This window comes from Lycorma delicatula, chromosome 2 (assembly GCF_047948215.1).
Source record: "Lycorma delicatula isolate Av1 chromosome 2, ASM4794821v1, whole genome shotgun sequence".
NCBI classification, from domain to species: domain Eukaryota; kingdom Metazoa; phylum Arthropoda; class Insecta; order Hemiptera; family Fulgoridae; genus Lycorma; species Lycorma delicatula.
The window spans coordinates 165,722,856-165,735,298 of NC_134456.1; the positions used below are offsets into that span (position 1 = coordinate 165,722,856).

The 12,443-nt window shown below is 28.4% G+C and overlaps 1 protein-coding gene across 1 annotated transcript in view; it reads left to right on the forward strand.

Annotated features, from left to right (window-relative positions):
* Kua (Plasmanylethanolamine desaturase Kua) overlaps positions 1–12,443 on the forward strand; it is a 65,628-nt gene that overhangs the window by 17,095 nt on the left and 36,090 nt on the right. Inside the window, exon 2 of the mRNA XM_075356639.1 lies at positions 6,732–6,943. Coding sequence (XP_075212754.1) covers positions 6,732–6,943 — 212 coding nt within the window. The remainder of the gene's footprint in view (positions 1–6,731; positions 6,944–12,443) is intronic.

Here is a 12,443-nt window from a genome sequence, read left to right on the forward strand (position 1 = left end):
TATGTTTTAAACTGTAGTTTTAAGTTTTTATACCTTTTCTATTATTGCTGGGAGCTCTGTCCAGTTAGGAGTCATAAATTTTCATACTGTTAAGCATTTCATTTTGACATGCAAAATAAATTAAAAATCAGTGTTTATTTTTATTTTTATTTATTTTTTTGTTAATTTTTATACTTTTTTTTATTTGGAAAGAAATTACAAAAAATCATTTATATTACATTTTTCTTTGATTTATTTATTATTTCAACTAACTACCATAATACCAGAATGTCTATGTGCCTGTGATTAGTGTGGAAAATATGTTTAATTTTTTACTCTTTGAATTTATTTTTTCCCATGGAATTTATTTTGTATATTTTATCAAAGTTAACAAATATTTAGTTAAGTTATGTCCATCAGTACTGCCTGCACAAAAAAAAAATGGAAGTTTCAACTTTTTCTTTATTAAGTATAAGTAGTAAATTATAAGTTAATTGAAAAAATAAGGAGTTATTATTTACTAATATTAATTCTTATTTATTTTTTATTTGTTTCTAGTTTATTTAATTTAAATTATATTTCTGATAGACGTCTGGAATTAATTCAGTTTGGATTATAACATTTGTTTTTCTATATATTTTACGTTTTATTTTTTTTAAAACGTACATTTTACGTTTTAATTTTTTAATTAATTTATTTATTTACTATCAATCATTTGACTATAAGTAACAATTTTACAAATAATTATGACATTAAGGAAAACAATAACCAGCATTCTGTCTGCATTTAGTTTCCTAAAATATATGTACAGAAGCTCCTGGATAATCCAAACTAATAAAAATCCATGGCTGTTAAGATTACAAAAAATTAAATTATTGTGGGTTCAACAGAGTATCGAGGCATGTTGTGGAAGTGCTGGACTCTCTTTCAGTATACAAACAACGTTTTTATTACTGTATTGATATTTACATTCCAAAAATGGATTTTATAATTGTTTCTTTAAAAAAAAATCTGTAATTTTTGTCTGTTTCATTGAATTTAGTGATTTTTCTATTGTGTCTTTTCGTTTTTGAGCCAATAAAAGTAGTTTATGCCATGGATTGTTGTTCTCTGTTGTCTACTGAATACAAGTGTTACAGCTTCTTCATGCTTTATGCTTTTCACTCCTATTTCATTTTCATCTAACCCTTGTCTAATAACAACTATATTATCTATTTATTTGTTACTATTACTTATAAATTATCTATGACTAAAATCTGTAATTTATGATTACCAGAAATCTTAGCGCAAACCATAAATACGCTCTTTTGATATTTTTTGACCTGGAGCAGAAGCTTCAGCTCGATGAGCGAATGTTTTATGAAACAGGACTCTCCACAGCAAACCACTTTCGTTTGTGTTATAAATTTGTTCTTCTGTCAATTGAAGTTCGTCAGTTTTTTAAAAGTTTATTTTGAATGTCTCAACAACAATAGGAACAGAAGAAAGTTTTTCTTCTGCAGTTGATTGACAGCATATCCCGTATCTTTTTAAAAATTTTTCCATCCAGCCATTGCTAGCCTCAAATTCCTTGTCTGGGCAAAGTTCAATTTGAAAACATTTTGATGTAAATTTTATAATTTCTCCAGAGATTGGAGAATGGTGTGATCTTTCCTGTAAAACCCATCAGTACACAACCTCATATACTTTAGTCAAGTCACCAAATTTTAGTGTTCACCATTTGTTATGCCCCGATTCAGTTGACAAGTACAACAGAATTTTTTCTTTATTTTATTTTTATATTGCTGATAATTGATTTACCAACATTAAATTCAACTGCCAGATTAGTTGACAATTCATCTTTTTCAAGATGTTCAAGAATACTATACTTAACTGAAAGTTATAAAGTTACATGATTTCTTTTTGAAGCCGGTTTAAAATTTAATTTAAAGGTACGGTACAAAACGTAACTATGTACTTATGTTTGATTTATTTTAGTTACGGTGAAGTAAGTCATGCAATTTCAGTATGTATTGCACAATAAAAATGTTAAATTTTATTAAAACAAAACACTCAATTCATACGAAAAATAGTTGCACTTCAAACTGACAAAAGATACAAAGAAATACAACATATCGACTATTGAAATTATACTGGAACAAGATAAACATTTTTATCTGTTATAGTATGGAATACGTAACAGATTCTAGGGAGGGAGTAATTTGTTGCTCTACTATGCTATAAATAAGCATGAGTCATCAACAATCAAAAACCTAGTCAAAAAATCAGTATAGAGATTGACTTGTTAAACACATGACAAACTTTGGCTTCTTGTACATTTTGGAAAATACCTAATGTAAAATTAATTTTATTTAAATTTTCTCTTTTTGATTTTGGATTACCTAGGGTTCAGGTTATTTAGGGGCTTCTGTATAAGTCTTAACCTAATAATAGTATATAAAAAGGTAGCAATAATAGTAATCTTAGCCTATTAATGAATAAAAAACCAATTCTATACTAAAAACAAAAAAACTAAAGCATGGTAAAGAACTAAATATACTATTTACATTGTAAAGAAATTACTCGGTACTTAAACATTTTGTCAAACTTTACTACCAACTGCGCTTACCTCTATTCTATTAGAATTAAACATATCACAATTTAAAACCATATTAAAGTATCTAATTACAAAATTTACATATTTGAATGCATTTTTATTATAATTATACATAATATATCTTTTTATCAATGAGGTATATAATATGATGCCACTTTAAACACCAGAGCTCTTGGCCTGTGTTGGAAGATTCACTGCTGAAGTGTTTTTTGTGTGAATTTGATTACTGTTAATAATTAAGACCAAATCGCCTGACTTCTTCTTTTACCTTTAATGCATTTAAGAATCCATGTATTACAGTACTGCTGATGAATGAGGCCAAATTTTTGATTGGTCATAGAATTCTATTCTTGAATATCAGAACCGTTTCTATATATTATCACCAATGAAATTTGTATATTTTTTGTACCTGACAGTACATTTGTATATTTTAAAATGTACAATTTTGTATATTTGTATATTTTTCCTACTATGACAGGAGGGTAAGCTGGTTTTTATGTCTATGCTATTGAAATTTCTTGAAAATTTATCTAATGATTCATCTTTGTCATGTAAGTAACATTCATAAGATGATAATTTAAACAAAATAAAATGATAGATGGTAAGCGTATAAATTATAGTGGGATAGGTGGGATTGCATAGCAATGTCAGTGTAAAAAATAATTATTAAATTAAAAAAAGTGTGTAACTTATTATCAGTAATGTGATATTTCAATAAATTTAATAAATGATTAGATGTGAAAGATATTAAACAAATTTTTTTAGTGTGTAGCAGGAAACCCATTTGGAAATATGTAGCCCAGATTTTCTACTGGAAAAATATCAGTACTTGATAAAAGAAGTTTTAAAGATGATCTAATTATATTATTATTACAAATTTTACATAAAAGTACGAAACTATTGTAAGGTAGAATACTATTGATTTTTGTAACCTGCGTGACATGATACCAGTTAAAAAAAAAAATGTTTTATAATTTTAATATAGATCTGATTTATTTGGTTTTTTTTAGGTAATCTGATTTTTTGTCTGTTAGTATTTTGTTTTTAATTTCAGCAAATTATATTTTCTGTTAATCTAGCTAAAATAAAATTTTATTAGGTGTAAACCTTTTTGGATTTTTGAATTTTCTTTTTTTTGGCTTATTAGTGTATTACAAATTAAAAAGAAAGAAAACGTTGTATTCTTATTATGATGTGCTTTGTTACTGAATATTTGAAGTTCAATCTTCCATGAAAGTAATTTATAACTTACGAAGAAACATGAAAATTATCTTTAAGTCACTTTAGTTTTTTTTAATCTTAAGCGTAATTAATATTGATCTTTATGCAAGTCAATGCTGGCTTAAGACTGTTTGGTAATTGTTTTAAATTGCAATGCAATTTAGGAAAAATGTATTAGTAAATATTGAAGTTGTTAGGCTTCTTATCATTCTGTCTACGCTCTGTTTTATTTTAAGTGTATTAAGAGTATTGCTTAGTTAAACAGGATTTGTTTTATTGCATATAAAAGGAATCCCTAAATTTACCATCAAGATATTGTCAATCTTTTTCTATTTTTAATTCCTTTCTCTCTCACCCATTCTCAGTTATAAATGATGAATATTGTGTTAATTGTTTTTTTTTAATCACATTAATGTTCAATGTTCTTGCTAGTCATTCTTGTTTATTCTTTTGCACTAATTTTTACTTTTTGTTGTGGAATGCTGTAAAGATCTTTTTTAAAGCAAAATATCAAAGATTGTATTCAGAATTACCGATTGTCAATCATTTAATATATTACACAAGTCCATACCACTGGTAATGTCTACATTTAGTTTTGTTTCTAACCAATTTTGATATTCTTTAACAATTAAAATTTTCTTCTTATTTTATTTAAATATTATTATTTTATATTTTATTTCTTTTGATTTTATAATAGAACATTGTAGTTATCATTTGGTGCATTATTATCCTTCTTGCAAGTCTGTGTTGCTTGACAATGGTACTTGGGGCCAGTTCATAACATTCATCCAGTACAAAATTAGAACATTGCTGGTTAGATTTATTTATTTTTTATCACAGTCTTATCACATTTAGAGAGTCAAACAAATGGATTTTTTAATTTTTAGAATGTTCATTATACTTTTTGAGCGACTTATTTTGTTTAGGCGCATCCGTTATAATGATGGAGACATTCATAATGACAGGACATTAAGTCAACACAATTTTAAACACATAACGACCACTGTTATATTTTATAAACTTTACATAACACATTACTTACATATGACAACAAAGTTTTAGTTTTACTGAGAATATAATATACATTTTTAAGTTCCTGATGATGGAATTTTATTCTGAAAGCACTTGAACGCATTTAAAAAAAAATTGTTGGTAAGTGGTCTTTTAATTATTGATTGTTTAATCATATTAACGGGCCATGTTTGATAAAATTAGTTTATTAAAAGCTTATTAGCTGCCTACAGGTGCATAGAATTACGGTATATCAGCCAGTGCAAGGATGTTCAACAAAATTGTGAATAAATTTTGGCCTGCTTGTGATCCATTTCACTGTGGTTTGATTATTTTCACTGTACCTTTTGACAAACATTTGAGAGAATGCTTGAGTTGTTTATCTTTTCAGTGTAATTAGCTTTTTTACATTTGTTTTGATTGGAAGTATTATTAATTTTTTTTAACAATTTTATGCTGTTTGGTTGGTATATTTTCTTTTAAAATTTATTCAGTTTAGAGGGTAAATAAGTCTATCAAAACTCTATCGTATTCTTATGATTCTTGGTCAGGTGTTCTTTCTGTCCCTGGGTCAAGGGTTGTATGAGAAAGGGTATGTAGGGATGAAGGGAAGTCAACCAGTATTACAGTACTATAATTTTACTCCATTAATAATGATTTATAATGATTTTATTATAAATTATCATTATAATGATTCTATAGGTTATGTTAGAGATGTCGTTCAGTAAATACAGATATTTATTCCTTTATCATTTATTTGATTGGTTTGATGCCATTCTCTAATGTTTTTTTTCTATGCCCTACTTCTAATTTTAATATATTTATTAAATCTTTCATTTTTAGTTATCTTTATGGAGGATTAATTCCAGTATTTGTTTCTTTGTAGGTTTTACCTTCAATACAGATTGTTGTAATCTGTTAATAAATTTGCTAACTAAACCTGAATGTTTAATACATGGCTACCAACCTTATTCATTATGTCTGACTAATTCTATCTATATAATTCTTTACATCTAAGAGAATAAAATTTTTCATCATTTAGTTATTTTGAAAACTAAATTCACATTAAGTATTGGACCACTTTTAATGAAAAGAACTTTAATGACATGATGAAACACGATAAAAAATATTAAATATTGAATGACTCAATATCAAAATGAACATTTTTTCTGTAGAACCGTGCTTAATTATAGTACCTGTTAACCCCATAAAAGTTAAAGAACTGCCAAATTAGCTGTAAAAAGTCAATTGAAGTAAAAGTTTCAATATTTTTAAAGTGATTTGTTTTATCAAAACTGTAACTTTTAATTTTAACATAAAACCTGGTTGGTTTGTTTGTTGATATGCTAAACAAGGGAATATGTTTAGTAATTATAAAACCATTACTAGAATTAAGATAAGATGGAATTTATTATAAATATTCTTTTAAATTACTACTAAATAAGTGCTTTTGATAGGTTAAAGTACTGTAATGATCAGATGAACATAATAATCGGTAGGTGCTATTGTGGACAACTGCTTGTAAGAAAATGATTGAAATTTAATTAATGTCTTCTACTGTTTAAAATTATTGTGATATAACTATAACTGTGTCCAATACTCGCCATTTAATGGAAGTTATAAAATATGGCTGCCATTGACCGTACAAGTATATCATTTTTCTTACTGTTAGAAAACTAATTTGATTATTTTTTTTTTTTTAATTTATTAATGAGTTATAACTAAAAAAAATGGAAATGCAATTTGATAATTGTAAAAATATGATTTATACTTTAGGGATTATTGTATAAATAAAATTATTTTAATGTACAGATTTACCTCATCAATATAGAACATCTTAATCTTAATTTTATGTTAATAACATGTTTATCGTTGAAAAAATGTTTAGCATTTGTTGATTATGTGTTTTTATTTTTTGTTTCAGGAAAAAGAATACAAGAATGTGTGAGTGTTAGTATGTGTGTAACGTTAATGGTTGTGAACACATGTTTTATGCTTTACTATGTACGTCTAGAAAATTTATCAACTGTGATCATTGCTGCAATATGTGGCATAATTTCTGCTGATTTCGCATCAGGATTTGTTCATTGGGTTGCTGATACATGGGGCTCTATAGAAATTCCCATCATTGGAAAAGTATGTAAAATTTAAGCTTCTTTTTTATTTTTATTTAATAATTTAGTTAGCAGAAAATTTGATTCTGATTGCTTTTTAATGGTTTAAAATTATAATTATAGTTTGAAGTTGTTTATTTTTTAATTTTTACTCATTTTATTATGTTTTGTTGTTTTGATGAAATATGTTTGGATTTTGATTACTTTTGATGTCTCTCTAATAGCTTCATATCTTTCACAGAAATCTTATAATTAACAAATTGTGTTAATAATCATTATTTGTTGTCAAATAACTTAATTAGTAATTAAATAGTAAACAGTAAATAGTAATTTATAGTAAATAATTTACTAACCCTAATAGTGTATGTGTGTTTTGAAGAAAGAAAGAAATTGAATTGGCTTCATATTATTTGGTTTGTTACGGCTCATATATGCTAGGCTTTGTGTAACTGTTTCATTAGATGAGATACAAACATTTGATTTTGCTGATGATATATTATGTAATAAACAAATCTTTTCTTTATTGTGTGTTACAATGAATTTTTTGTGACGTCAATCAATTATACCTATAATAAACTCGGCTAATTAAAATTAACCTGTAATTTTCACAATAATCTAAGCTGATTTTTTTTTTTAATTAAAAAATTATTCACAAATTATCTTTTATCATAACATATATTTGATGGGCCTATTGTTGAACTGGATTTTGATTCCCAGCCTTTTCACTGTGTAGGCCTAACTAGAATTGAATTTTGTTGCAAGGCTTGGACAGTAGATCCTGTTAAATAGAATTTATCTCACACACTATCTATACATTAACAAAAAATGAAATGTATCACCAAAAACTTTTGTAAATATTGACCTAATGGAATATCCAAGAAATTTTGCTACTATGGCATTCAGTTACACTCAAGTAATGATACTCGCTCCCTCCATGAATCATACCATTGGTGAGGGAGCTTGGGTGCTCAGTGATACAGAGTAGCTGGACCAAAGGTGCAACCATATCGGAGAAGTATCTGAGAGCCAGACTAAGGAATGATTCCTGAAAGAGGGCAGTAGCTCTTTCAGTAGTTGTTAAGGGCATAGGTCAGGACGGATAACTTAAACGGCCATATCAACATCACTCAGTCCTCTGAGTACTGTGCAGCTGAATCAATGGAAAACTACTGCTGCTTTTTTTCCAAGAAAATGGGGGTCTACATTTTCATATAGCAATGATGCAGGCACCTTCCTTGGTAAAATATTCTGGAGGTAAACTAATTCCCCGTTCAGATCTCTGGGTGGGGACTACTAAGGAAGGGGTCACCAGAAAATGAAAAAAATAACATTCTACGAGTCGGAGTGTGGAATATTAGAAGTCTAAAACAAGGTTGGTAGGTTAGAAAATTTAAAGAGGGAAATGGATAGGGTAAATGTAGATGTAGTAGGAATTAGCAAGGTTCAGTATGAAGAGGAAAACGACTTTTGGTCAGATGATTATAATAATTAACTCAGCTTCAAATAATGGACAGGCAGGAGTAGGTTTCGTAATGAACAAGAAGATAGGGAAGAGAGTAGAGTATTTCAAAATGCATTGCAATAGAATCATTGTAATAAGGATAAAATCAAAACCTAAACTGACAACGATTGTTTACGTTTATATGCCTATAGTTTACGTCTATATGCCCATTATGGGTGCCTACAAGCACCCATAATGATGATGAGGTAGAGTGTATACGAAGAAATGTACAAAGCAATTAAACACATAAAAGGAAATGAAAATTTAATAATAGTTGGGATTGGAATGCAAGCATTGGGAAAGGCAATGAAGGAAATATAGTGGGTGAATACAGGCTGGGCAAAAGGAATGAAAGAGGGGACCGACTTAGAGAGTTTTGGACGAATTATAATTTAGTAATTGCCAACACCCAGTTTAAAAATCATAATAGAAGAATATACACTTGGAAAAAGCCAGGCGATACTGTAAGGCATCGGATAGATTATATCATGGTTAAGCAAAGATTTAGGAATCAACTCGTCGACTGCAAAACTTACCCTGGAGCAGATATTGATAGCGACCATAATTTAGTGATAATGAAATGTAGATTGGGGCTTAAAAACCTGAAGAAAAGGTGTCAGATGAATTGGTGGAATTTAGAGAAGCTTGATGAAGAGGAGATAAAAAAGATTTTTGAGGAGGTCATCGCAAGAGGTCTGAGTAAAAACGGTAAAGTAGAAAATGTAGAAGAAGAGTGGGAGAGTGTTAAAAAGGAAATTCTTAAATCAGCAGAAGCGAACTTAGACGGAACAAAGAGAAATGGTAGAAAACCTTGGATTTCAGACGCTATATTGTAGCTGATGGATGAACATAGATAATATAAGAATGCTAGTGATGAAGAAAGTAAAAGGAACTATAGACAATTAAGAAATACTATAAACAGGAAGTGCAAACTAGCAAAAGTAGAGTGGATTAAAGAAAGGTGTTCAGAAGTGGAAAAAGAAATGAACATTGGTAAAATAGATGCAGCATACCGGAAAGTTAATGAAAATTTTGGGATACATAAATTAAAATCTAGTAATGTGTTAAACAAAGATGGTACACCGATTTATAATATGAAAGGCAAAGTCGGTAGGTGGGTGGAATGTATTGAAGAGTTATATGGAGGAAATTAATTAGAAAATGGTGTTATAGAGGAAGAAGAGTAAGTTGAAGAGGATGAAAGGGGAGAAACATTACTGAGATCTGAATTTGAGAGCATATACAGGAACCAAACAGCAACAGTAATAATTGAAAAACATAGGAAAGAAGCCGTAATAAGAAAGGGGGTCTGACAAGGATGTGCCCTGTCCCCTTTACTTATAATCTTTATATAGAACTAGCAGTTAATGATGTTAAATAATTAGATCCGGAGTAACAGTACAAGGTGAAAAGATAAAGATGCTACGATTTGCTGATGATATAGTAATTCTAGCCGAGAGTAAAAAGGATTTAGAAGGAACAATGAATGGCATGGATGAAGTCCTACGCAAGAACTACCGCATGAAAATAAACAAGAACAAAACGAAAGTAATGAATGTAGTAGAAATAATGAAGATGGATCATTGAATGTGAAAATAGGAAGAGAAAAGATTATGGATTTAGAAGAATTTTTTTATTTGTGAAGTAGAATTACTAAAGAAGCAGGAGTGATAAAAAATGCCGAATAGCACAGGCGAAACAAGCTTTCAGTCAGAAATATAATTTGTTTACATCAAAAATTAATTCAAACATCAGGAAAAGATTTTTGAAAGAATATGTTTGGGCTTTATATGGAAATGAAACTTGGACAATCAGAATACCTGAGAAGAAAAGATTAGAAGCGTTTGAAATGTGGTGCTAGAGGAGAATGTTAAAAATCAGATGGGTGGATAAAGTGATAAATGAAAAGGGGTGTTGTGGCAAATTGAAGAAAGAAGCATTTGGAAAAATATAGTTAAAGAAGAGAGACTTATAGGCAGGCAGCCAACATTTTGAATATGTTAACAAATTGTTATGGATGTACGATGTAGGGGGTATATCGAAATGAAATGACTAGCACCAGATAGGGAATCTTGGAGAGCTGCATCAAACCAGTCAAATGACTGAAGCTGCATCAAACCAGTCAAATGACTGAAGACAAAAAAAAAAGATACTCGATTGTTCTTTACTACGAGTGCTGTTTTGTATGATGTTCTACGAATACAGTTTTAACATATTTCCAGTTTTATGTTTGTTTTTTTTAAAAATGTTTTGCACAAACTGCTTTAGTGAATTTAAATCCAAATTTTTTTTTGTTTGTCTTCATTGCAGTATTATGTAAAGTGAGTTAAAAAAAAACATGTCTGATCATTATGAAGTAATTAAAATCAGATAAATTCAAATGTATAGATAAAGATGAAACACCTAAAACTAATGCCTAAGATCTTTGAATAAGTCCTGTAATGCTGTAACTGTAGGGATCTGGAAATGCAATCAAACAAAATTAGAATCATGAAGTTCAATGAAACAGGCTTTAGAAAGCGCTCTTAAATCTAGATCACATTGAAGGAAAGTGAATATAAAAAAAGATGTGAGGCATTGTATTTATGGTTTTCTTAAAACTCAACTGAAAAAAGACATTAGGGAATGGCTAGGTTCTGACCACAAAGAAGAAAAATTACTGACAATGACATAATAAGAATGCTGTTCCAGCAGTTAACGAGCAATGAAGATAGTGGAAAGGAACATAAAGGTGACCAACAACGAAAAGTAATGTATTTGGATGAATGATTTTTGGAAAATTCATTACACCACATAAATATCAGCCCAAAGTGATGTTAAATCACATTTATTTCTTAATAGATGGAGTCGTCTTGCAACAGCAAAAAAATTATATTCCTCAAAAACAAATATATTGGAATATTAAAAAAAAAACTTTGGTATGCTAGAATTTACAGTTATAAAATTTGTTATACTTTACTATTGTCAACATATTCAAAATATCATTTAGTTCTTCATTAATTAAACCCTCCTTTTATAACTTGGGTTGTGTTTAATAACTTTATTTTTGATATTTTTAATAATTGTAGTTTCTCTAACTTAAAGGATCAGATTAGTGAGACTGTAATGTAATTTTTATGATCAAAAAACATTTCACTTGTTCCTGAAATATATTCCAAATGATCAGTTTACTGTAGTGTAGAAGAATGCTTTTAAAACATAATTAATTTGTTTGTCCATAAATTTGAAAACTACTCAGAGAATGAAACACTTCTGTCAGTTTTGAATGTTATAAAGGTGATATATTTACTTTCAAAATGTGTGTTAACATAACAAAAATTCAATCTTAATTGAAAGCTTGCCAGAAAAAAAATTAACAGATGACTGGAATATGTCATAGTGTGATTTATTTAAGTTAACTTCAGTCTTACTCTGGTGTCATAATGAATTGATTACTTTTATTCTTACTATTTTTAGCAAAAAAAAAAAAAAATATTAAATTAAATTTCATTCCTGTTGTGTCAAGTTTCATTTAAAATATTTTTTTATTTTCTTCAGTTAAGTTAATAAAATTTAAAGGAAAACTGTGGGTAAACTTTATTGAAATTAGATACTTGATCACTTAGTTGTAAACTCAGACTTGGATTAGTATATTTACTAAATCAGTTTTTAACTTCTAGTGAAATAGGTAGTTTGAAGTCAGTTAAATTTCTTTCTCACTGTATGTTTGTGGTTGAACCATACAGAAATGTTTTATACTATTTGATAATCTTGACATTTTGATATTTCAAAATAACATGTTAAAGTATCTTTATTGTTTTAACATGTAAAAATACCTTTGTGATTGTTACTATTTTATACACACTTTGGTAAAAGTGAAGATGTTACAAAAATAAAAGTGAAGATATGAAAATTAGTGCAAGTTTTTAGAAGTAATAATTGTCTATAGTGTGTGCAGTGAGAAAATAGGTTGCAAGTGAATCTTTGTAAACTATTACAATTCAAGGAAAGAAAAAATATTCCTGATGACAATAAATCAGCT